The sequence below is a fragment of the Sus scrofa genome, chromosome 14, assembly GCF_000003025.6.
Source record: "Sus scrofa isolate TJ Tabasco breed Duroc chromosome 14, Sscrofa11.1, whole genome shotgun sequence".
Lineage (NCBI taxonomy): Eukaryota > Metazoa > Chordata > Mammalia > Artiodactyla > Suidae > Sus > Sus scrofa.
In genome coordinates this window covers 50290162-50317209 of record NC_010456.5, presented here as the reverse complement: position 1 = coordinate 50317209, position 27048 = coordinate 50290162, and the positions used below count along the sequence as shown (strand labels likewise).

Below are 27048 nucleotides of genomic sequence, written 5' to 3'. Positions count from 1 at the left end.
GGCTTGCTTTAGGGAACAGGAAAGTTAAAAGGATGGGGGCCCCAACGACCAGGCAGCTTTCACATTGGGACTGTGTGCTTATGCACAACGGCACTCTGCTGCCCAGGGCCTACGGCACTCTGCTGCCCAGGGCCTCCTGTTCCCCATTTCCCAAGTCAGCACAAAGGAGCCATCTTGCTGGGGAGTTGCATTGGCAAACATTAGTTCTTGGCAGTCAGCCTCTCTCAATCCCACCCTCTATTCCTGGTTGAGCCTGTCAAGGTGAAGGGTATGCACTGTGCTTCCTCTATTGGCTTGCAATTCTTCAGGGCAGGGTCCCCTTCTTTCTTCTTCTTCTTTTTCTTTTCAGGGCCACACCTTCCTCATATAGAAGTTCTTGGGCTAGGGATCAAATTGCAGCTGCAGCTGCCAGCCAACACCACAGCCACAGCAACACCAAATATGAGCTGTGTCTTTGACCTACACTGTAACTTGTGGCAACGTTGGATCCTTAACCCACTGAGTGAGGCTGTTCTTAACCCAGTAAGCCACAATGGGAACTCCTCCTTCCTTCTGAGAAAGCAGTTTCCAATAGAGCTGTGCACTTTCTTTGACCTGAGTCCACCAAGCACCAAGCCCAATGCACACTAGGACCAGGAGTCAGATCCCAGGCCAGGCACCCAAGTCTTCCACGGCTCTAGGGAACTGCCTGATGGAGTCCCTCCTACATGTGCCATAAATTTACTGAGCACCCTCTGTGTGCCAACCCTGGGGGGAGATAAAGGGCAGACAGGGTCCTTGATTGCATGAGGCTTATTATCATTTAGTTTCTGCACCATTGCCTCCCCGTGTTAAGCCTGGGCTCTCAGGACACTGGGTGGGAGACTGGCTCCCTTCCAGGCTAAACATGTCTAGTGCCCTTTTCTTCTTTCCTCTCCTGACTGCTCTTAAGACAGAGGAAAATGCCTTCCAAAGCCAAACTGATCTGAAGCTGAACCCCCCCCCCCTTTGGCCTCACTGCCCAGAGGTCCAAAACACCATGACTTCTGCCTGGATACCTGCAAAAGGCTTACGAATGGCCCTGCTCCCCTTCTGACCCCTACCTATTTCAACCTCCATTCTCTAACCAGAGTACTCTCCTTACACCCATGCACCTGACTGCGGGCTGCTGTTCACATCCAGCATGTAGAAGAGGACCCAATTCCTCTCACTCCTTCAAGGCCCCAAGGTCACCGCCTCCCTGTACCCCTCAATCCTTCTTACTCCATTCTGGCCACTCAGACAGCCTCGTGGTGTTGGCACTTCTGCTTGAAGCATCCCCCTCCGGTCCTCAGAGCTGCTTCTCATTCTTCAGGTGCCAGCACCTGGAGCGGGCACTGATCAGCAGAGGAATTCCGCTCCTGGCCAGAGGCCAGACCTTGGGCAAATCGCTGGCCTCCACGGTGCTTCCTGAGAAATGGGGTTGTTCACTGTGTTGGATATAATTAATTCACTGTTTCCTCAGTGAGGCTTCCTGACCTCCCTGTGAGAAAGAAGTATGTCCCACAGCCTCTTTCCCGTCACCACAGCGCCTCTTGCAATAATCCTGCTCAGTCACCCATCTCACACAACCAATGTTCACTGCGCACCTACTGTGTGCCAGGCATCGCTTCCCAGTGCCACCTCCCCGGACGCCCTGCGAGGGCAGTGTCTCTGCGGGGGGCCCGGCTCTCGGGCCTCCAGCGTGCGCCGGGCGCACAGTAGGCGCTTCGCCCGCCCGCTGTGCCCGCCCCTCCCCCGCTCCAGGAAGTGCGGGGGCTCCGAGCCCGGCGGCCGCGCTGCATTCTGGGCCGGCAGCAGCACCAGAGCCAAGATGGCGGCCAGCAGGAGGCTGATGAAGGTAAAAGCCATTCTCCGCGCCGGCGGGCGGGGGGCGGCGGCAAGCCGGGGCCCCGCGGCCGCCCGGGCCCATCGGGGCAACCGCCGCCATTCCCCGCCCCGCGGGACCACGCCGCCCCGGGCCGCGAGCGCCGAGGGAACTAACCCTGCCGCTAGGCCGCAGCCCGGGCGGGAGCGCCAGGCCGCGCCGCCCTGGCCCCTCACTGGCCCGGACCAGCCGCCTGGCCGGCCCGCGGGCTCCCCACCGCGCAGCGGCGGCTCCCGGGCGGCGGCGGGGGGCGGGAGGCCCACCGGGCGCCTGCGGGAGGCCCCAGCGCCCAGCCAGGCCGTAGCGAGTCCTCGCCGCGGAGCCGCCCCGCCCTGGGCCGCAGCGCGCCGGGCTGGGCGCCGGGGGCCGCGCGGGCGGGGGCTGGGGGACGGGGGCCGACGGCGAAAGTTAGGCCGGTTTGTTGCGGCTCTCGGGCTTGCGCCGGGTGCCAGCGGACCGTCGCTGTGACTGCAGAGTCACACGGCGGCAAGTTGAGCACCGGGAGGCGGAGGGGCGGGGGACGGCCGGCCGCGACGCGGGCCTCTTGCCCCAGTCCCTCCCGGCCCACCTCTTGGTCCTCCGTGCCCCTTTTCCTGCTGGAGCAAAGTGCCATATGGGGGGTGGGATGGGTTGAAGTCAAAACCGGCTAAAGTTTATAAAAATAACTTGATACTTTGTATCTTGAATGCAGCCGGGTGCCTTCTTGCTAATTGGCTCCTCGGGTGAGGAACACAGATGCCACCCGGGCCTAGTTCTTTCTCGAGTGTGTTTGCCGGCGTCTCCCGGAATGGATCTCGCCTAGGTTTGCAAGTCGGCCGCCCTGCCGGTGGTGCTGCCCGGCTATGCCCGGCCGGAAATAAAAAGGAGCCAGGAGCTGGTTTCCTGAGAGGAGATAAAGGGTTGGGGTTCCTCCTGGACAGAGCAGTACTCCGCAGACCTGGACGTTGAACTTGGAGTCACAGCCTCTGGGCCCTCCCTCCCTGGAAACATTTCCTTTCTTTTGTTCGCTAAGGGTTAGAGACATTGAACTTCATAAAACTGGATTGGAAGTGGGCACAAAAGAACCGTGGACAGACTCGAGGCTTCTCTCTTCTCTGTCCCCGACACCACCGTTCTGCCAGTACTCTGGATGAGAGAACTGTTACTTATTTCCCTGCTCTATTCCCCAAAGGCAGTTATCTTTTATGCCTTTTGGATTTTACTTTAAACATTTCTCGAGTGTGTGCCTTCCTCTGTAATCTTAACTGAAATTAGTTGAATCCATACCCTCATCTCTCAGGTACCTTCCTGAGTTCTTCTGACTGTCTTCTTGGACACCATGGTTCATTTTCTAAAGCAAATATTTAATCCTTTCCCTCTCCTGTGGAAAACCTCTGTGATTTTATTGTCCTCAGAAGTTAATCCTGACTTCTTGGCATGCAGGACCCTTAGGTTGCTGGAAAGTAATCTGCTCAGCCACACCTCCTGATCCCTAGTTCCCCACCACTACACACCACTCTTGCACCTAATCACAATGGCTGCCTTTTCCCCCCAGCTTTTACTTTGTGCAGCTCTGTACTTCCCATTCATGATCATGTTTAATCCTGCCTGTGAAGTAGACCCTATTATTCCCATTTTGTAGGTGAGAAAATGGAATGCAGGCAGATTTGCTGGCTTGGCCCAGTTTTTTAGGAAGGGAGAGAGCGTCTCCTTCGTACATGCTGTTGGCTGTGCCTGAGAAAGGCGGTCTTCCCCTTGCCTTTCTCCCTTCCAGGGAAGTTCTGGTTCAACTCCAAGGCCAACTATGCTGAGGCCTCCCCTCCATCCCCCTTTAGAGTGAGTTGTTTCCTCCTTTGTGTGACCACACCACTTTCTTTATGTTTCTCTTTGAGCACTTGTCACAGTCTGATTTGTGTTAGACTTGCCTTTCCTGCTGGGTTCTGAGTTCCTCAGGGGTAGAGATCTTGACCTAATTCATCCTGGTATCTCTGAGTCTAGCTCAGTTGACCCAGTTTGGGGCTTCCAGGTTCCCAGGGGTCTCAGAGGGGAGTTACTATTTGTTTGTTTGTTTGTGTTTCACAAAATTTGAGCTTAGAAAGAAAAAAAAGTAGTGAAAACTGAGTACATATTAAGTGCCAGATCCTTTAGATAAGTTTTTCCTTATCTTTTCAATAACTCTTTTTTTTTTTTGTCTTTTTGCTATTTCTTGGGCCGCTCCTGCGGCATATGGAGGTTCCCAGGCTAGGGGTCGAATCGGAGCTGTAGCCACTGGCCTACGCCAGAGCCACAGCAACGGGGTATCTGAGCCGCGTCTGCAACCTACACCACAGCTCACGGCAATGCCGGATCGTTAACCCACTGAGCAAGGGCAGGGACCGAACCCTCAGCCTCATGGTTCCTAGCCGGATTCGTTAACCACTGCGCCACGACGGGAACTCCTCAATAACTCTTAAAGTTAGTGTGTTGTCATCTTTATTTTAGCGCACCATCCTGGGAAGAGATGAAATGCTGCCTCTCCCTGGTCCAAACCCCAAGTTCCACGCCCTTTGTCACACTGCTTCCTTTCTTGTTACAAGGATGCATGGAGAAGGATGCTGTTTCTTGAATTCTGGATGGAAATTTTTTAGTTCAGTAGGGGAATGCTGATCATTGGCTATGAAAGTTTAGGCCTGATTAGTTTAAAAAAACAAACAAAAAAAACTACTGAATCACGAGTTCCCATCGTGGCACAGTGGAAACAAATCTGACTAGGAACCATGAGGTTGTAGGTTTGATCCCTGACCTCACTCAAGTGGGTTAAGGATCTGGCGTTGCCATAAGCTGTGGTGTTGGTTGCAGACACGGTTCAGATCTGGTGTTGCTGTGGCTGTGGCGTAGGCCGGTGGCTCTGATTGGACTCCTAGCCTGGGAACCTCCCCATATGCCGCACATGCGGCTCTAAAAAGCAAAAAAAAAAAAAAAAAGAACCCCAAAAAACTACTGAATCAAGTTGATCAATACATGGCCTGGATTATAAAAGGGATTTTCAGAGGTGATAAGTAAACATGTTGAATAATCAAATGGATTAAGTCAAAGAACTTTAGGTTTCCTCAGAAAACAATTTCTGAAACACTTGGAGTCAAAGTGTAGCAATGGTCCGCCTGCAGATAGTGTGAAATACATTATTAAAAGTAGAGTCATGTGCTTATATCAGGCTGAGAAGTTATTTTAGGCAAAGTGAATATGATAAAGTCTTTAATTTAAAAAGTAGTTGCTGAAAGGATTAGCTTTTTTCAGAACACTCTTTTGGAACTACAATGTTAATAAAACATTAAATACATTTTAATTTGCAAGCAGCTAATTCAGCACTGATGGCAACAGCCAGATTGTAACCAGTGCTTTGGTCAGGAGGGGAAATAGCTACAAAAGTGAAACCAGTAGGTGTGGCTGTGGGAAAATTGCTCTCCAGCTGGGTATCTTCCCAGAATGGCTTTCCTCAGTGGGGAATTTGTAGGTTTAAAAGAGGTGTGACATTTTATTAGTTATTATAATGTAACTGTTGAGGTAAGGAATTGAGATTTGTAGCAATCTTCTAATGCTATTTAAATAATGCTCACTCAGAACTCCATATTGGTGTACTTTCGGCCCATAATCACATACGAATGAGTAGGAGGAGTTGCTAAATAACAGCGCATTCCTTGGAATTCACTGTACTAAGCAGCCAACTACATTGCTCTTCAGTACACGCTTATACTCCCTGAGATTGGGTCATTAACATGAAGGAGCCGTGTGTGTGTCTGGTGGCTGTGTTAACGTGTGAGGGAAGTTGTACAAATTGTGTCATGTCACTGTCACTGTTCCGAACCTACAGGGTTTTGGGGAAAAGAGGGAAGCATTGTGTTTTTTTACCCTAAATTCATGCAATCTAGTAAATTGGGACTATTTTAGCCTCCCTTAATGTTACTCTTTGTAAATGTTTTGCCATTAAGAGGTAATTGGGGTAAGCCCTGGGAAAGAGTAGGCTCGTTACTGCACTGCTGGGAGCTTTTCTTAAGGTGTACACTAGAACAGAAACACTCGTCTAAGGGTACTTGGGCCTTTTCTAGTCTTGTTACAGCTCTCAATTGAGAGGCTGTTGATTTAGCATTTTATTATACCGGGTCACTTGAGAGTATCCTCGTTCTTGGAAAGTATCACTAAATGTTCATGAGATACTTCTGTTTTCTTTGCTGAAATTGCACATTAGGAATTAAAGCTTAGAGAACCATAGAGACATCCCTCCTGGTCCTGTGTCCACCTGCCTTGGGAGTTTCCTTTGAATGGCACTTGGACCTGCAGGCCTCGGGGTCTCAGGCCCGCCTGTGCCCCCACCTCTGCCTCGCCTCCCTTAGTTAATAAGCCGCTTGTGTACTCCATCTCCATGGAAGAACCTGGGGGAGCCTGCCTCACCCCTTCCTCCCACATCAAGCTACTTGCCAGATTCTGCTGAACTAGGCCTTTATCTCCATCCCCTGCCTGTCTTTTCTGCATCCCCACTGCCGCTCCATCCCCATTTGTGGCTGACACCTGCCTCGGGTGGCTCAGTGATTTCTTTGTGCTCTGCTGTCTGCCTCCACAGTTCCACACCATTCCTATCGGGCTGTACTCATGTCCAGGCCCCGTTCCCTGAAACTGGAACCAAGTCCAGTAGGGCAGGACTCTACTAAGAAATTCCCGCTCCCCAGCATGGTCCTTCCAGGGTGGGTCTCGCCAGTTCTTTCTCCCCCCTTTCCCAGGGGATCCTCTCGATGTGTATGCTTTGGCCACTCCGCTCTGTGCACCAGGGCAACTCTGCTCCCGGGCCTCCTCTTCTGGGCTCTGCCCTGCAGGAACTCCGTGAGGGGGAATAACAGCACAGCCCAGAACAAAGATCCTGGGCTGCCCGTGTGTGCTGGATGTCTGCCAGCTGAGTAGTGGTGAACAGGAGGGAAAGACCTTTGAGTGGGAGGAGGGATGGAATTGACCAGGTCCTTCACAGAGAGTAGGGTTTAATAGTCCGCTTGGCAGCCAGTGAGCTGGAGGAGCTCTCCTTCTTCAGAACGGGTGCAGCAAGCCCCAGGATGGCCGCATGAACCTGACCTTGCCCTGTCCCTCCTTGGATTTTAGCTAGGCCAGCCCCTGGGGAACTGGCCTGGTTTTACCCATGTTTGGAATGCCCAACGTGCCTGGCCCTCCAGAACCACCAGCCCTTCCTCCCTCTGCCCTGGCAGGACCACGTCCTCAGGCTAGCCACTTGAGAGTTACTACCTCTCCCTGAGGGGGAACCATGGAGGGCGATGCTGGTGGGTTTGAGGACAGGTAGCAGCAGTGTTGTGTCTTTCAGTTCAGGGGTCTGATGTGTCCCCCAATGTGGCATTGGTAAGCAGCTGCTTGCTGGTGAGGTCTTGGCCTGCAAGCATCTGGTGCCCAGCCTCGCCCTCTCTGTTCTTGGGGGCTCAGATGAGCCTAGCCCTCCCCCCAGTAAAAAAGAGGGAGAGAAGTGTTTTTCATTCAGGGCAGAGCAACTGAGAGAGAGGATACTGTGCAGGGGTTAAGAGCACAGGTTATGGAGTTTGTGTCCTGTATCAGCCTTAGTTGAGTGAACCCAGGCAAGTTACCTAACCTCTCTGTGCATTAGTCAGTGTATCTCTGTAAAGATTAAGTGAATTAATAGGTATCAAGTTCTTAGAAGGGTGCTTGGCACCTACTAAGTGTGAGATCCATGTAGATGTGACGTCACCACTGGAAGCCAGGTGAGCAGCCTAGCAGGAGGGGAGGAGGGTGGAGGGTTGGGGCGGGTAGGGGTGGGCCTGCCCAGATGGGACTGGACAGCCGAGGCAGCCAGGGCCCTCCTCACCGCAGCACTCTCCCACTCCTGAAGTAACCTGTTCCTTAGGGCTAGTGAGAGGCTCACGAGACAGCTGTGTGAACGTGTCTTTGTTGAAAAACGCTTACTTTTTCCAGCAAAATTGCAAAGCTTTTGAGTTCAGTTTGTCCATCTCTCAGACTCTCACCCCGTGTCTCTTCTCTTCCCACCCTGATGTTACAGGGCAGTGAGCACCCCAACTGGGGGAAGAGGAGCCCCAGTGACGGAAGCAGTTGCCGCTGGCATTAGAACCACGGCCTTTCATCTTCTCTTCCAGCATTGAAGCGGGAGTGAAGGCAGCTTGCTTCTGGTGGCTGCTCCCCTCCTCCGGGCCCAGGCTGAGGCTCAGCGACTGCCAGGGGCTGGGGGAGCTGTGCACCCGCTGCTCCCAGGGTGTTGCTGCCGCTTGTCACAAGGCTGCTGTGGGTTTTAAGGAGGGACAGGACAGGGTGGAGAGTAGGATTCATCCCAGGTTAGGTGGCGGCTGGGTCTCTGCTGTTTGAGCAGTTGCGGGTCTTTGTGGGTGGTAGTTTTCTGGATTCTTTGTCTGCCAGGCTCGCTCTGCATCTGGCTGTTGAGCTGGGCAGGGGTGAGTGCTGGGCAGTGGTAGGTGCCATCAGGCAGCCCCTAGGCCCGCAGGCTTGAGCAACCAGATGGCATCCTGAGTCAGCTGCCATGTCCTGAGAGGGGCCTTTCTGAGATGCTTCATGGGTGCCTCCTGCCAACGTGCTTTCTGGAAAGACATGTCACACATGAGCTTCTGTCCTTGTCCTATGGCACTGAGCTCAGATGGAGTGTGTGACACAGCTCACAGGCCTGACTCACCCGAGTTGAGAGGGAGATACTCCTCCGGAGCAGGGCCTGCTCAGCTGGGGTCTGGCTGCGGAGCCTGGGGTGTGGGCTGTGTGCTTCTCTGAGCCTATGCTGTATTCTCTGCCGTGTGCCCTGAGGATGGCCTGTGCACGGTCGGCCCACCTCCCTGATGCTGTGGTCATTATTAGGGACCTGGGCTCACACCTTATCTATGGTGTGGACCTGTCTGTGTCCTCACCTGGAGCCTCAGCATCCTGATTTCTCCAGAGGCACAGACAGTGAAACTCCCATCAGGGTTGGGACAGTAGCTGAGTGTGCTAGTTGCAGTGACAGCTCAGGCTGAAGTAGTGTCCTGGAAGGGCGGCCCCTGTGGCTTAGTAGTTGCTGAAATAGAACTCGTGTTCTGGGGCTTTGAAGCCTTATGTTTAGATTTACAGTGTGTTGAGCTACATTAAAGTCACAAACTAGTGTCATTGCTACCTGTGGTTTTGTGCAAACTTGGAAAGTACATTACTGTCAAAATCAGTTACGCAAGCAGGAAGTAGCACTTTTCAGGTTATTGCTGTCCCATCAGTTGTGGAGCTGGTATTTGAGCCATGGGGGTACTCACCACTGTACTGACAGGACAGCACAGCTGCTGTTTAACAGAGATCCTATACATCGGGTTCCATCTGCTGACTTCCGTTCTGCCTGAGCAGGAGCCAGAAATGTTCCCTGCACAGCATAAACTCCTAGTTGAGGCAGAGGCTGTGTTGTCATGCTTTTGTCATTAAGAGCACGCTGAGCCCCACCATCTGCCCAGGGCTAGGACCCCTGAGCTCTCCATTTCCAGCAGCAACCTCTACCATCCTAATCCTCTCTAGGGCCCATCTGGTCTTGGCTCTGTCCTGTCCAAGGCCTGTCTGTGACTGGGCCTCTCCAAGCTTCTCCGTGGCCTTCCTGTCTGTGGAACAAAGCTGACTGGCCCTCCTTGGAGTGTCGTGAGGCTCCAGCCGTGTCCTCACTGAGCATTGTCTTCCCACCGCTGCTTCTTGTTCAGGGCCTGGCAGCTTTTCACAGGCTCCTTTGGGGGTGTACCTATTGCACAAAGGCACGTGTCTTCCCTAGTATCCCTTCTTTTCTGCTCTTTTTTGGGATTTTGAAGGTGCCCTGTGGAAAGGGGTATGATATGCTGTTGGCAAGCCCGCGTCTTATATTTCTTATATTTCTTTCTCTCTTTCTTTCTTTTTTTGGCTGTGCCTGTGGCCTACAGAAGTTCCTGGGCCAGGGATCAGACTTGCCCCACAGCAGTGACAACACTGGACTTTTAACCCACTGAGCCATCGGGGAACTCCTCTTTTTCTTTCTTAACTGGGATATAATGGGTCAGATCATTTCTGAAAACTTTGTGTTAACAACTGTAAACATATTCATTTCTAATTTAAGCCCTGTGAACTTTGATCATATGCTGTCAACATCAGTGACATCACTGTCATGTCTGTGTCCTATTATGGAGAACAGAGAATGTATGTATGTTGGTTTCCTGACACACTTAGATTTTAAGAAGTGTGGTGAGGAGTTCCCTTGTGGCTCAGTGGGTTAAGAACCCAGCATCACATCTGTGAGGATGCAGGTTTGCCCCTGGCCTCACTCAGTTGTTAAGGATCCAGCGAGTTGCAGCGTGGGTTGCAGATGTGGCTTGGATCTGGTGTTGCTGTGGCTGTGGTGTAGGCCAGCAGCTGTAGCTCTCATTTGACCTTTATGCCACATGCGTGGCCCTGAAAAAAAAAAAAAAGAATTGAGTTGCACAGTTGTGAACAGGTATAAAACTCACATTAGTTGAGGACCTACTAGGAGTGCTAGCTCTAAGCACTATCCAGCCTTGCTTATAATTCTCAGCAGGGCCTTACGAGGTCAGTTTCCTATCATTTTCAGGTAAGAGGTAGACTCAGAGCTTCAGGTGGTACGAAGGGTGGGGCCAGGGCTGATCTCAGGCCTGTCCAACTTCGGAGACCTCTGTTCTTCCTGGTCCACTGGTGATTTGTTGAAGCAAATAAATAGCATTTCTACATGTAATGTATAAAATGCTGAAGAGGATGGTTGGGGTTAGATTGTTTGGTTTTTACTGCCCATAGGAAGCTTCAGAGTAGAGAACAGGAAAATCAGCAACGTAAGTCACAGAAAGCAGTCACTTTCAAAGAAAAACTTAAGAATGATTTCAGGGTTGCTCTTAGTGCAGACTTAACTGCAGTCAGAGGATCCCTCGCCTTGCTTCTGTGTGCCTGGCTCAGTGGCCCATCTTTGCTCTGTGAGGAGCTGGGTTAATGGCAGTGAGGCTGGGTTAGTCAGGGCCTCCGTGTCTTCCTTGCTGAGAGCCTGGGCTGGCTGAGCGTGGTGGTTCCCTGGGGACCCCTGCCTCAGTGCTCAGTGTTCTCTAGAGGTTCTCGTTCCACGGGTTTGAGGTGGGCCTAGGCAGGAGTGAGTCCCCCAGCCCCATCCACCTGGGACTGGGCCCTAGCCCACACCCACACCCTGTGAGTCCTCCAGGGTTAGTAACCACTCCAGCCCAGCTTGGTCCCTCTGTGGCCCTTACCAGCAGGGGCTTTCTTCCTCCCGGGGCTCTGTGGGCCTTGCCCATGGGGACGCCTCTGTTCTCAGCCTCCTTCAGGCTGGTGTCAGGCCTCTCTGCTGCCACCTGCCACCCCTCCCTGCAGCCTGACCTGCAGGTCCCCAGAGCAGCTCCGCCCTCCTAAGCCAGTGCAGCAACGGCGGGGTGGGGGGAGGATATGGCCTTCAGTCGGACTTTCTGTATGTACTCTTTCAGGGCAAGGTGTGCCTTTTTCCTTTAGCAAGTAGGAAATTACAGCATGGTGTTAACTAGTACCTCCCTGGATCCTTCCATCCATAGTGTCGATTTGACTTAGGCAGCTGGGCAGCTGGTTTTTCCTCTGCATCTATCTGGATTGATCTTTCTTTCTTTCTTTCTTTCCTTCCTTCCTTCCTTCCTTCCTTCCTTCCTTCCTTCTTTCCTTCCTTCCTTCTTTCCTTCCTTCCTTCCTTCCTTCTTTCTTTTCTAGGGCCGCACCTGCGGCATATGGAGATTCCCAGGCTAGGGGGTCTAATTGGAGCTGTAGCTGCCAGTCTACACCACAGCCATAGCAACGCAGGATCCGAGCCGTGTCTGTGACCTATACCACAGCTCATGGCAATGCTGGATCCTTAACCCACTGAACGAGGCCAGGGGGTTGAACCTGTGTCCTCATGGATACTAGTTGGATTTGTTAACCACTGAGCCACAATGGGAACTCCTGTCTGGGAACTGCTGTCTGGATTTCTTAAAGAGGGCCCTGCCTCACGCTAATTAGGAACCGCTTTTGAATTGTAAAGGCCCATTATAGAGCCTTTACTCCAGGAGGAAAAAAAACAGAGACTTTGTTCAAATCTTTTCGGATTTGCTCCTGAGCTGGGGATGGGTGGTGGGTGTGTTTTACTGGGTCTCGTCCCAGGGGGCCAGCACCCACTTTTGGGCCCAGGCTCTGTCCTGGGCCAGCTCCTACAGGCCCCTCAGGTGGCTTCTGCCCAGAGTGTGGGTGACCAGTTGGGCAGCTCCCTCAGGTGAGGCCCACTCTGGGCTTTGAGGAGCGCATTGCTTCCCCCTCACTCTCGCCCTGCCTAGGAAGCCCACTCCTCACTGCTGGCTGTGCTTTCCCTGCCCCTCTTGCTCCTCTCACTCTGTGGGCTCTGTGCCAGTCACCCGGAGCAGCTGACTGCTCCTTTCCCAGAGCAGAACTGAAACAGACCTTTGTGGGTGTGTTTTGTAAGCTCCTGTGGTTCTTGGATTTGGCTTCATGACTCTATTCTGGAGCTGGGCCCCTCCTCCGCTGGGCCTTTTCTTCCATCATCTGTTTTACGTTCCAGCTCTGAACTGATGTTGCTTCCTTGGCATCCTTCCCCTGTCCTTCATCCTAAGCTATGAGGGGGCAGTTTTGCTGGATGGTCTGTCAGGCCTTCAGATGAACCTGCCTCTTCTCTGAATGACCCGGATTAGTCTTCAGTGGAGGCGTGATTGACATTTCGGGCTGCACAGTTCTTGTCTGCAGGACTGTCTTGTGCAACTCAGGACTTTTAGCCTCCCAGCCCCTGAGAGTATCAGTGGTTGTCAGCAGCTGGGGCGGGGTGGTGTCACAGGCCTGGCATCTAAGGGGTGGGGCTCGGTGCTCTAGTGCAAGGTCCTGCCGGATGCTGGTTCTGAATGCTGTGCCACCCTGTTGAGGAACTCTCCGGGACTGCCTGACATTCCCTGGAGATTACAGTCTGGCTGGCTGGTTGTTTGTCTTGGTTTCTCTTACTCCTGCCTTATACCCAGTTTTTATTGGTTAGAGTTATGCAAAGGTGCTTGCTGCTTCATCTTTGCTGAGCCTAACATGACAGTGAGATTAACTGTGCTCTGGACTTCCTGAGGCTCCCAGTCTTCTCAGTGGGAGGTGAGGACAGGGAGATGGTCCTCCTCACACCCTTATCTCTTGATATCTAGGTGTTGGTAGGTGTCCCTGCACCCCTGCCCACATACCCACTCAGTCTCTGGTTCTTGAGCAAGGTTCACTTTTTTTGCTACTCATTTCTTCAAAATTTACCCTTCTGTATTTATTACCCATACATCATGTTGTTAGTATATGAATTTCTGAAGCTGTAAAATGTATTTATAGATTATTTAAAAATTTTCTCTGTCCCATGTATATTATATCTGTACTCCTCTGTTGTTTTTGCTTCTTTTTCTCCTTTTTTTTCTTTTTCTTTTTAGGGCCGAACCTGCAGCATATGGAAGTTCCCAGGTTAGGGGTTGAATTGGAGCTGTAGTTGCCAGCCTATGACACAGCCACAGGAATGCTAGATCTGAGCTGCATCTGTGACCTACACTACAGCTCACAGCAATGCTGGATCCTTAACCCACTGAGCAGGGCCAGGAATTGAACCTGCATCTTCATGGGTACTAGTTGGGTTCCTAACCAGCCGTGCCACAATAGGAGCTCCTATTCTTTTTTTGACTCCAATTTCAAAATTCTATCTGGAATTTTTTTGCTTGTCTATATTTGGTTTAAACATCTTTTTTTTGTTTTGTTTTGTTTTTTTGCTTTTCAGGGCTCCACCCACAGCATATGGAAGTTCCCAGGCTAGGGGTCCAGTCAGAGCTACAGCTGCTGACCTATGCCACAGCCACAGCAATGCAGGATCTGAGCTGTGTCTGTGACCTACACCATAGCTCAAGGCAACACTGGATCCTTAACCCACTGAGCAAGGCCCAGGATAGAATGCTCATTCTCATGGATACTAGTTCGTTTTGTTTCTGTTGAGCCACAACAGGAACCCCCGGTTTATTTTATTTTATTTTGGTCTTTTTGTCTTTTTAGGGCCGCACCCAAGGTATATGGAGGGTCCCAGGCTAGGGGTCTAATCAGAGCTATAGCCGCCGTCCTACACCACAGCTACAGCAATGCCAGATCCTTAATCCACTGAGGCCAGGGATTGAACCTGAAACCTCATGGTTCCTAGTCAGATTCGTTCTTGCTGCGCCATGCCGGGAACTCCAGGAACCCCCTTGGTTTAAAACATCTTTGTTAGCTTGGTAGGATTCAGACCATAAGGGGTGTGGTATCTTTCTATTTCTAGCCAAGCATCTTACTCTGGTGTCTTGCCAAGGACCAGAAGATCAAAGTACATAGAGCCCTGCTCATCCTGAGCCCCTGCTTCCCATCCATTTCCTAACACGATCATTAAAGCGAGTGTTTAAGCATGACCCTGTCTTTGGGGTGATACCAGAGTGGGAGTGTGGGTATGAGACTTTTCTCTCCCTCCTGAACCTGCTCAGGTGTTAGGATCCCCAGGTGAGCCTTTGTGATGAATCCAGGCATTAGGAGGCAGGCTGGTAGGCTGAGTAGTCTCTCAGGCTCCATGCTTTCCCCCTGCAGGCTCTGGAAGAGAGGCCAGGCCACCCCTTCTCCCGCTGCAGGGCTCACAGCTATGGTTGCCAGCATTTTCCTAATGGAAGCTAAGCATTGCTTTTTTTTTTCCCCGTTTTTTGACACAGCATATAGAAGTTCCTGGGCCAGGGATTAGATCTGAGCTGCAGTTGTGACCTACGCCGCAGCTGTGGCAACGCCGCCGGGTCCTTAACCCACTGTCCTGGGCTGGGGATCAAACCCAAGTCCCAGTGTTCAAGACACCACCAATCCTATTGTGCCACAGGGGGAACTCCCTAAGCATTGCTTAGAAATGGAACTCTTCTTCTCACTGTGCAGCTCTTTAAAAATCCCCATTTCTTGGAGTTCCCGTTATGGTGCAGTGGTTAACGAATCCTACTGGAACCATGAGGTTGCGGGTTAGATGCCCGGCCTTGCTTAGTGGGTTAAGGATCTGGCGTTGCTGTGAGCTGTGGTGTAGGTCGCAGATGCGGCTCAGATTCCACATTGCTGTGGCTGTGGTGTAGGCCGGCAGCAACAGCTTCGATTCGATCCCTAGCCTGGGAACCTCCATATGCTGTGGGAGCGGCTCTAGAAAAGGCAAAAAGACAAAAAAAAAAAAAAAAAAAATCCCCATTTCCCTCCACCCCACACCTGCTGGGCAAGAGTTTCTGGCCCTGGGGCCCAGGCCAATGATTGTGGTGGGCAACTAGGGTTGACAAGCCAGAGTGCTCTGTCCCCTGCCATAAAACACCAGTCCATCCCAGCCGTGTCTACTGAGCGTTCATCTGACACGCTATCCTCGTTTTGCTCTAAGCCAGGCACACATGGATCCTCCAACTCAGAGCCTATGCCTGGCTCAGGCCCCTTTTCTTGGGAGTCTTCTCCTTCCATACCTTGTATTCCCCAGGGTGCCTGGTAGACTGGCTGTGTGATAGGAAGGTGGAGTGCAGAGCATCTTTTGGGCTGATGTGGGGGTTGATTCAGAGCCTCTGCAGTCATAAGCCACACCACCAAACACTGAGGGGCTTCCTAGTTCTAGAGGGCTGCGTTGGCTGGACCTGCAAAGAGGAGGCAGGGTCTGGCCAGATGGTGCTGTGGGATTGCAGAGAGAGGCACCCAGGAGGTAAAGAGCCTGTCGTGGACAAGAGGCTGGGTGGGGGCTTTAGGGGAAGCAAGCACCTCACTCTGGGGTCTGAGGATGGAGGAAGCTTGGGGACACAGGTTGGGTGTGCACGTACAGTGGGTAGCTTGTGCTGTAACACCTGCTGGACAGTCACTTGAGTTGTGGGGGAAACAGTGGGATATGTCAGGCTAGTGCCTGTCAATTGAGAAACAAGTGATAACTCTAGAGGATGCATTCAGGCTGGCTGTGCTTTCTGGGTGAAACAGCGTCTGCTGCACTGACCGTTTGTGTAATAACCCCTCATGTTTGCGGGGTGTCCTGTGGCTCACAACACAGTCCCCTCCTTGTCTACACTCGGTTTCACTACTCCTCTTTTGCACCTGAGGAAACGGAGGCTCAGTGAAGGTTTCCTATGCCCCACCCCCGCCCCGGCCTGGCTAGTGGTGTTCTTCACCTTAGTCCTGCTAGGTGGAGTCTTTCTGAGACCACGCTCACATCATTGGGTAGAAAACTCTGTGGGCATATATTTGCCCCTTGTCCCCAGCTCCGTCTTTTTCAGATCCCTGCCAACACATAGTCAGTGCTTCATAAATCCAAGTCCATGCCACGTGGGAACAGCCCAGGGGAGTGAGTGCACCCCAGGGGCACATAGATCTCCCCACTGGGTTCTCTGGGTTCACCAAGGTGGGGTCTTATCTTGGTCTGGGGAACAGGTTGAGGGGCCCAGCACGGCTCTGGGCCTCTTTGCCAGGCCTTGCCATCCTGTCCAGCAACGCCCTGGAGTGTCATCGTCTGCAGTGTTGGTGCTCAGTTTACTTTGAGGGAGTCAGGAGGGATCTTAATATGTGGTGCTTTCCCCTATTTGACACCCCTTTATGCTTTGTCAATCAACAGGAGCTTGAAGAAATCCGCAAATGTGGGATGAAAAACTTCCGTAACATCCAGGTTGATGAAGCTAATTTATTGACTTGGCAAGGGCTTATTGTTCCTGTGAGTATTGAACACCTCCACTTCCTACCAGATTATTCTTTAAGGTGATGTGTGTGGTGCGGCTTCTCTCTCTGCTCCCGAGTGGGCTCTGAGTTTAGGCAGCCAGCAGGTGCTCAGGGGCGGCTGTCACTCGAGCCTCCAAGGACAGGCTGCGCCTCGGGTCCCCAAGGAGGAGCCTGTCTGCTCTGGGGCCGAGCTCTCCAGGTCTGCGGTTATTGGCCCAAAAAGCAGTGTGCGTCGGTGTTGCTGATCTTCCCTGGCTCTCTGCCTGGCTGCCTTAGTGCAGGAGGGCTGCCTTCTCTGACCTCACCTCTCTTGGGAGATGGCTGATATTTCCATCTACATCTTTTCTTTGCTTTCCTGCCTGGTTTTACATCTGTGTCTCTAACCCTCTGGACACCCAGGTCTGGGCTTTATTGCTGGTGCCCCCCAGTCTGTGCCCCTTGTTGTTCTCAGATCCCTTTGCCTAATGGCCCCCGGTCATCCCTCTTCCTGAATCTTTCTGGAGCTTCTGTCTCCAGGTCTGCCCCCCCACGCCCCTGCTCCCTGTCACACAGACTTTCTTCAGGCAACTTGGGCCTCCTCCTCACTGCACTCTCCTGTGGCCTCAGTGCCCTCTTGATTCAATGTCTGCTATTTCTCCAGCCTTTCATCTCCTCACCCCTTAAGAGGCTTGTTCTGTGCTGACTCTAGTTGTGGTCCCAGATTCCCTGCCTTCCCGTCAAGCACACGCCTCTGGCTCGGCAGTCCTGGGGTGCAGAGCCCAGCAGTGTCCCAGCCCTGATTCCGTGGCTGGAGTGCCCTCCCTGCTGCTGCTTCTCTCTCTGTTTTATCTCTCAGGGACCCTGCTTCTCCCAGTGTCAGATCACGGGGTTGTCGTTTTCGGCCTCCGTTCCTGCTCGCTCCCTGGAGCCCCATGTCTGTCCTGAGGGTGGCCTTGCTCAGATGTCCTGTGCGTCCAGCATCCCTGGTTAGGGCCCTCTGTGTGGGTGCACCACTTCCTCCCCCCACCTTGCCCTGTGCCTGCCCTACCCTCTGTTGCATGAAATCTCTGTATATGAGCAGACTGGTCACTTTGCTGGGGCTGAGCATGGAGCGTGCTAACCCCAGATGCTGCTTCTTGATGCTCCTTGTAGGTGGTGCCTTTTTAAAGTCCCTGGGGAGTTCCTGTCGTGGCTCAGAGGAAACAAATCTGACTAGCATCCATAATGACGCAGGTTCGATCCCTGGCCTCGCTCAATGGGTTAAGGATCCGGCTGTGAGCTGTGGTGTAGGTCACAGGCATGGCTTGGATCTGGCATTGCTGTGGCTGTAGCATGGGCCAGCAGCTGCAGCTCTGATTTGACCCCTCGCCTGATAACTTCCATATGCCATGGGTGTGGTCCCAAAACAAAATAAAACAAAAAAAGTCCCTGGGGAGTTCTTGCTGTGGCACAATGGGATCGGTGGCATCTTGGGAGCACTGGGACACAAATTCCATCCCTGCCCAGCACAGTGGGTTAAGGATCTGGTGTTGCCGCAGCTGCAACTTTGGTCGCAACTATGACCCGGATCTGATCCCTGCCCTGGGAATTCTATATGTGGCCAAAAATGGGGGAAAAAAGTCCCTGGAACTTGAACAGCAAATACTTAATTTTGTAGTTTATTTTTATAACCATTTGGATAACTAAGGAAAGATACACTTTATAGCATTTCAGTACACACCAAAAATTATTAGTCTGGGAGTGTCCAGCCTGGTTTTGACCCCAGCCCTTGCTCAGTCTAGGGACCATTTAGGTGCTGAGTGGAAGGAGGACCAAGACCGTCTGACCCCTAACCCTTTCTAATTGAGACTTTGTTTCTTATGAATAAATTAGGTGGACACTCACTATGTGGAACTTCTGAAAAATGCTGAGAATGAATGGGACGGTTTTAAGTGGTCAGGCGTGGGCAGTTTACCTGGAAGCTCAGTGGCCTGAGACTGCGGGCTGGCTCTGGGGCAGGTGGCTATCCCGCAGGCCTCCCTTTGGTTTCATGTTGGCAGAGCCTCTGGAATGGCCTCATTGAGCCCATGGTAGAGGTGGCTGGTGTGCCTGGGCTGAGGCTCTGGGGTGCATCTGGGGAACCTGCACCTGGGACAGAGGCATGCCAGGGCTGCTCTCAGCTCTGTTCACACTGTGTCTTCCTACTTCTCTGTCTTCCTTCTTTCTTGTGCTCATGGCCCAGGGCCCCTGGGTGCTGTGAGGAGTTTCAAGTAAGCAGTTGGTAACTGATCTGTCCACATCACCATGAGTGCCCCACACTTGGTCTCCCTGTACCTCAGGGATTGTCAGGGGGTATTCTACCCAATCTTACCTGAGTTAAAAGTGCCAGCTGATAAAGACATTGCCCCCCAAAAGTATGCCTTGACATCAGGTGCTTGCTGGTCCTGGGAAAGCCACTTGGCAAATCCACCCTTGCTGTACTTCAGAGAGGGTGCAGACCTAGACCCTGAGGGAGGAGTAGGTGGTGGCCTGGAGAGGCAGTTCCTGAAGGCCCTTCATTGTTATTGCGGCAGTTCAGGTTGATTCCCATTATTATTGTTATTATATAATATTTTTATAATATAAAACTTATTATATAAAATTTTTCCACTTAAAATTCAGATGGGAGGCGTTCCTGCTGTGATACAGTGGGTTAAGGATCTGGCATTGTCTCTTTGGTGGTGCAGGTTTAATCCATGGCCTGGTGCAGTGTATTAAGGATCCAGTGTTGCAGCTATGGCTTGGATTCAATTCCTAGCTCAGGAACTTCCATATGTTGTGGATGCAGTCCTCCAAAAAAAAAAAAAAGAAAAAGAAAAAGAAAGAAAGGAAAAAGGAAAACAATGCAGATGTGAACTCTGAGGAAGAAAGAGTTCTATAATCTCATTATGAAGAAATTCAGTTTTTGGTACCTGCCCTTTAGGAACCTTCTTGAAACTTCTCACCCAATGAGCATGTCCATCCCTGACCTGGTACATACCCTCCAGCCTTGGCACAGGCCACTTATACTGGGAGGATGAGTAATGTCATATCTCCATCATTTTCTCACTCTTTTTTTTTTTTTTGCTTTTTAGGGCTGCATCTTCGGCATATGGAGGTTCCCAGACTAGGGGTTGACTCCGAGCTACAGCTGCCGGCCTACACCACAGCCACAGCAAAGCCAGATCTAAGCCATGTCTGTGACCTACACCACAGCTCACAGTAATGCCAGATCCTTAACCCACTGAGCAAGGCCAGGGATCGAACCTGCAACCTCATGGTTCCTAGTCGGATTCGTTTCTGCTGCGCCACAGCAGGAACTGCTGTCACTGCTTTGAAGCTCTTCATGAACCTAAGTTTTAATAACTATAAAATATCCCATAATATTTTTAATGATTTTTTTCCATTATAGTTGGTTTACAGTGTTGTCAGTTTTCTCCTGTGTAGCAAAGTGACCCAGTCACGCATACACATATACATTGTTTTTCTCACATGATCCTCCGTCGCAAGTGACTAGATATAGTTCCCAGTGCTGTACAGCAGGATCTCATTGCTTATCCATTCCAAAGGCAATAGTTTGTATCTATTAACCCCAGACTTTCAGTCCCTCCCACTCCCTCTCATGGTATTTTATGTGATCATTTATTTAATCATTCCTTTCATATTGGCTGTGTTGTTGCTGTTTTCCTTTTTTTCTTTTCTTTTCAGGGCCACACCTGCAGCATGTGGAAGTTCCCGTGCTAGGGGTGGAATCAAAGCTGCAACTGCCAGCCTATGCAATGGCCACGGCAGCTCTGGATCCTTAGCCCACTGAGCGAGGTCAGGGATCAAACTTGCATCCTCATGGAGACTAGTCAAGTTCTTAACCCGCTGAGCCACAACGCGAACTCCCAATTTTTTAAAAATTGTGGCTACACCCGTAATTTCCCAGGAAGTTCCCAGGCCAGGAACTGAATCCGAACCTCTGTTTCAACCTGCACCTCAGTTGTGACAATATTGGATCCTTAACCCACTGCACTGGGCTGGGGATTGAATCCTTGTCTCCACGACAACCTGAGCCACTGCAGTTGGATTCTTAACCCACTGCTCCATGGCAGGCACTTTTGTTTTTCCATTTTTAGAATAATTTACCCACAAACATCTTTAATTTATTTATTTTGGCTATGGTGTGCAGTAATATGGGATCTCAGTTCACAGACCAGGGATTGAACCTGGGCTGTAGCAGTAAAAGCACTGAGTTTTAACCACTAGGCTACCAAGGAACTCCCTATTTTATTTTTAAATTTTTAAATTTTTGTAGTGAAGTATCATTGATGTATATTATATAAGTTACAGGTGTACGATATAGTCACCTTTGTTTATTTTAGGTTCTACTCTTACAACATAGCATTCTGTATTATATATTCCATTAGGATCAGGGTTGTATTATATGTAAGGAAGGACCATCTGAGGGCTATTTACATTGTCAAATTATTTTTCGGAAGGGTTGTTGCCATTTTAAACTCCTGTGGGCCCTGTCTTCATAAGTGCCCACACATGTCTTTGGAGTAGTTCATAGTTCAGGCTGTGGCTTCTGGCTGCAAGAGGGGATTGGCATGGTGGTGGTCTTGTGCCAGCTCCACAGTTAGTTCCAGTACCCTCACCTCTAAAAGGAGTGCTTTTTAGAGTTCCTGTTGTGGCTCAGCAGTATCAAACTCGACTAGTATCCTGGGTTTGATCCCTGGCCCAACCACAGTCGGTTAAAGATCTGGCGTTGCCATGAGCTGCAGTGTAGGTTTGCAGACTCGGCTTGGATCCTGAGTTGCTGTGGCTGTGGTGTAGGCCTGCAGCTACAGTTCCATTTCCACCCCTAGCCTGGGAACTTCCGTATACTGAGGGTGCAGCCCTGAAAAGAAAAAATAAAAAAATAAAAGGAGTGCTTCCCCTCTGGCCATTGTCAAAGCTGGATAAGTGGGTGTGGTGGTAGTGGGGCTCTCTGGAACACTGTTTGCTGATATGTGACAGAGTCTGAAATAAACATGTGGAAAGAAATCATCATTGTCAGTTTTGATGGGTGCAGATGTTCTCTGGGTTTTTTTGTTGTTGTTGCTTTAGGCGCTGCAGGTGTGGCATATGGAAGTTCCCAGGCCAGGGGTTGAATCAGAGCTGCAGCTGCTGGCCTATGCCACAGCTGCAGCAACGCATGATCCAAGCCGAGTCTGTGGCTTACACCTTAGCTCATGGCAGTGCCGGATCTTTAACACACTGAGAGAGGCCAAGGATTGAACCTGCAGCCTCATGGATACTAGCCGGGTTCGTTTCTGTTGAGCCATGATGATAACACCAGATGTTCTCCTTTTTTTTTTTTTTTTTTTTTTGCTTTTTAGGGCCACACCCAAAACATGTGGAAGTTCCCAGGCTGGTGGCTGAATTGGAGCTACAGCTGCTGGCCTACGCCACAGCCATAGCAACTGTGGGATCCGAGTGCCATCTGCGATCTACACCACAGCACATGGCAATCCCGGATACCAAACCCACTGAGCAAGGCCAGGGATCGAACACGCATCCTTATGGATTCTAGTTGGAGTAATTTCTGCTGTGCCATGACGGGAACTCCTCAAATGTTCTCCTTTTGATTTGTGTCTTTGTGCCATTTGGGCTGCTGTATTCAATGGGGTAGCTTATAAGCCATAGGAATTCATTTCTCAATGTCTTGGAGGTTGGAGGTCAGAGGTCTATGTTGAGGAGGCCCCTAAAAAGACAAAAAGACAAAAAAAAAATTTCTCTCTCTCTTTTTTTTTTGTCTCTTTCTTTTTTGTCTTTTTATCTGCGGCATATGGAGGTTCCCAGGCTGGGGTCAAATCAGAGCTATAGCTGCCAGCTTATGCCACAGCCACAGCAACACCAGATCCGAGCTGCGTCTGCGACCTATACCACAGCTCATGGCAATGCCGGATCCTTAACCCACTGAGGGAGGCCAGGGATCAAACATGCAACCTCATGGATCCTAGTCCGACTTGTTTCTGCTGTACCATGATGGGAACTCCATAAGTTTCTCTTTTAAAAAATTAAAAATCTGGGGGGAGTTCCCATTGTGACTCAGTGGTAACGAACTTGGCCAGTATCTATGAGGATACAGGTTTGATCCCTGACCTCGCTCAGTGGGTTAAGGATCCGGTGTTGCCGTGAGCTATGGTATAGGTCGCAGACATGACTCAGATCTGGTGTGGCTATGGCTGTGGTATAGGCTGGCAGCTGTAGCTCTGATTTGACCCCTAGCCTGGGAAGTTCCATGTGCCACAAGTGCAGCCCTAAAAAGCAAAAAAAAGAAAAAGAAAAAGGATCCGGTGTTGCTGTGACCTGTGGTGTAGGTCACAGATGCAGCTTGGATCCAGTGTTGTTGTGGCTTTGGCTATGGTGTAGGCTGGCAGCTGCAGCTCCCATTCAACCCCTAGCCTGGGAATCTCCATATACCTCAGGTGCAGCCTTAAAAAAAAATGTAAAATTTTTCCTTCATCAATTTTTTATTGTGGGAAAATATATATAACCTAAAATTTGCCGTTTTATGGTCCTTTTTAAGTGCACAATTCAGTGACATTAATGACAGTCAAAATGTTTTGCAGCCAGAGTTACTGCTGTGGCACAATGGGTTAATGATCTGGCTTGTCTCTTTGGAGGCACAGGTTCATTCCTCAGCTCAGCTCAGTGGGTTAAGGATCCAGCATTGCTACAGCTGTTGTGTAGTTCGCAGCTCCAGCTCAGATTCACTCGGTGGCCCAGGAACTTCCATATGCCTCAAGTATGGCCAAAAACGAAAAAAATTTTTATAGCCATCATCATTTTGTACTTCCAAAATTTTTCATCACTCAAACAGAAACTCTATAACCATGAAGTAGTAACTCTCCACTTTCCTGACCCCAACACCTGGTGCATTCTAATCTACTATCTGTGTCAATGAATTTGTTTATCGTAGATTTCTTATAAGTGAATCATATAACTTAACCTTTTTTTATCTGGCTTATTTCAATGAGCATACTTTTTTCAATGTTCACCTACCCTTGTACCATGTATCAGAACGTCATTTTTATGGATGAATAATATCCTGTTATATATGAGCACCAGTTTTGGTTATTAGTCCATCCATGTACTGATGGAGACTAGGGTTGGCACTTTTGACCCTTGTGGGTAATGCTGCTGTGACATTGGTTTGCAGGTGTCTGTTCTCATCCCTTTGGGTGAGTGTAGAGGTGGAGTTGCTGGATCACATGGTAACTCTGTGATTAACTCTTGGAGGACCTACCAGACTGAGTCCCACGGCTGTTGCACAGTCTTATGTTCCCACTAGCAGTGCACAAGGGCTCCAGTTTTCCCACATCTTCGCCAGCACTTATTTTCCTTTTCCTTTTTTTTTTTTAGTTATAACCATTCCAGTAGATGAGAACTGGTTTCTCATGGTGGTTTTGATTTGCATTTTCCTCATAGTTAAGGAGGTTGAGCATCTTTTCATGTGCTTATTGGCCATTTCTATATTTTCGGAGAAATTTCCAAAGTTCTATTGCCCTTTTAGAGGCTTTTTTTTCAGAGCAGTTTTATGTTTACAGCAAAATTAAGAGGAAGGTGCAGATATTTCCCATATACCTCTTGCCCTCCAACATGGTCTCCCCATTGTCAGTATCTCCTCCCCACCCAGAACAGAGCATTCTTCTAACTGATGACCCTCAATGGTACAGTGTGATCATCTATAAGGCACAGTTCCCATCAGGGCTCAGTCTTGGTGTTGCACATTCTGTCAGTTTGGACAAATGTGTAATGACATGTACATACAATCATAGTATCATATAAAATATTTTCACTGCCTTTGTGCTCTGCCTAGTCAGCCGTCTCCGCCCATGCCAACCCTAAACTCCTAGCAACTACTGTGTTTTTGTTTTTTCCTGTCTTCACAGTATGGCCATTTTGAGAATGTCATATGGTTGAAATCATACAATAGCTTTTTGCATTGGCTTCTGTCATTGGTAATGTGCAGTTAATAGTGGTGTTGGGAAGGTTCAGGTAGTTGGACAGCCACATGCAAATCAATGAAGTTAGAACACACCCTTACACCACACATAAGCATAAATTCAAAATGGCTTACAGAAGTTTCTGTTGTGGCTCAGCGGTATGGCTAGTTTCCATAAGGATGCAGGTTTGATCCCTGGCCCCGCGCAGTGGGTTAAGGATCTGGCATTGCTGTGAGCTACGGTTTAGGTCACAGATGCAACTCAGATCTAACATTGCTGTGGCTGTGGTGTAGGTCAGCAGCTGCAGCTCTGATTGGACCCCTAGCCTGGAAACTTCCATATGCCACAGGTGCGGCCCCCCAAAGAAAGCTTACAGACTTAAATATAGGACATGACACGATAAAACTCCTAGAAGAAGAGTTCCTGTCGCAGCTCAGTAGTAATGAGCCATACAGTATCCATGAGGATGCAGGTTCAGATCCTGGACTCGCTCCGTAGGTTGAGGATCCGGCATTGCTGTGGCCTGTAGTATAATAAGTCAAAGATGCAACTTGGATCTGGCGTTGCTATGGCTGTGTTATAGGCCAGCAGCTGCAGCTCCTATTTGACCCCTAGCCTGGGAACTTTAATATGCTGTGAGTGCAGCCCTAAAAAGACCAAAAAAAAAAAAAAAAAAAAAAAAATCCCAAAAAAACCCAACTCCTGGAATGGAACACAGACAAAACATTCTCTGACATAAATTGTAGCAATGTTATCTTAGGTCAGTCTCCCAAGGCAGTAAAAGTAAAAGCAAAAATAAATGGGACCTAATCAAACTTACAAGCTTTTGTACAGCAAAGGAAACCATAAGTAAAACGAAAAAACAACATGCAGAACGGGAGAAAATAGTTGCAAATAATGCAGTCGACACAGTATTAATCTCCAAAATATACAGACAACTCATACAACTCAACAACAAAAAAAACACTCGAACAATGGGCAGAAGACCTAAATAGACATTTCACCAAAGAAGACATAGGGATGGACAATAGGCACATGAAAAAATGCTCAACGTCACTAATTGTTAGAAAAATGCAAATCAAAACTACGAGGTACCATCTTTCATGGGCCGGAATGGCCATCATCAAAAAGTCTACAAATAGGAGTTCCCTTTGTGGCTCAGTGGGTTAAGAACTGTATGCAGGTTTGATCCCTGGTCTCAGTCATTGGGTTAAGGATCCAGCATTTCCGTGAGCTGTGGTGTAGGTCGAAGACACAGCTTGTATCTGGTGTTGCTGTGGCTGTGGCGTAGGCCGGCGGCTGCAGTTCTGATTTGACCCCTGGCCTGGGAACTTCCATATGCTGCAGGTGCGGCCCTAAAAAAGATAGGAAAAAAAAAGTCTACAAATAATTAATGTTGGAGAAGGTTTGGAAAAAAGGGAACCCTCCTACACTGTTGGTGGAAATAAAAATTGGTACAACTACTATGGTGAACAGTACAGAGGTTTCTCAATAAACTAAAAATAGAACTATCATATGATCCAAGGATTCCACTCCTGGGCATATATTCCAAAGAAAACTGTGACTTGAAAAGATACTTGCACCCCAGTGTTCATTGCAGCACTGTTCATGATAGCCAAGACATGGAAGCAACGTAAATGTTCACTGACAGATAAATGGATTAACATGTGGAATATTTATACAATGGAATACTACTCAGCCGTAAAAAAGAAATAATACCATTTGCAGCAAGACAGGTGGACCTAGAGATTATCATTCTAAGTGAAGTAAGTCAGTGCTTACTGATTTAAGTGGGAGAAAGACAGATACCATGATATTAGGTATGTGGAATCTAAAATATTATGCAAATGAGCATATCTACAAAACAAAAACAGTCTCAGCAATTTAGAGAACAGACTTGTGGTTGCCAGTAGGAAGGAAAGTAGGGGAGGGAAGGATTAGGAATTTGGGATTAGCAGAGACAAACCAGTATACATGAGATGGATAAATTAGAAGGTCCTACTGTATAGCACAGGGAACTATATTCAATAGCCTGTGATAAACCATAATGGAAAAAACATGAAAAAGAATAGATATATGTATAATTGAGTCACTTTGTTGTCAGGAGAAATTAACAATGTTGTAAATCAACTATACTTCAATAAAATTTTTTTTAAATACAAAAAGATTTATATGGTTGTTTTGATAGTTCATTTCTTTTTAGCACTAATATTCCATTGTCTGAATGTACTCAGTTTATTTATCTATTCACCTGAAGGATATTGTGGTTGCTTCTAAATTTGGGTGATTGGAGTTACTGTTGTAGCTCAGTGGTTAACGAACCCAACTAGCAACCCTGAGAATGCAGGTTAGATCCCTGGCCTTGCTCAGAGAGTTAAGGATCTGGTGTTGCTGTGAGCTATGGTCACAAATGCGGCTTGGATCCTGAGTTGCTGTGGCTGTGGTGTAGGCTCTTGGCTACAGCTCCGATTTGACCCCTAGCCTGGGAACCTCCAT

General features: G+C 49.5%; 1 protein-coding gene across 2 annotated transcripts in view; it reads left to right on the top strand.

The window, feature by feature from the left end:
• Positions 1801-27048, top strand: part of UBE2L3 (ubiquitin conjugating enzyme E2 L3) — a 50308-nt gene continuing 25060 nt past the window's right edge. Inside the window, 2 exon segments of one of the 2 annotated variants that reach the window (NM_001185133.2) lie at positions 1801-1858; positions 16497-16592. In NM_001185133.2, coding sequence (NP_001172062.1) covers positions 1832-1858; positions 16497-16592 — 123 coding nt within the window. In that variant the 5' untranslated portion in view covers positions 1801-1831. 2 annotated transcript variants of the gene reach the window in all.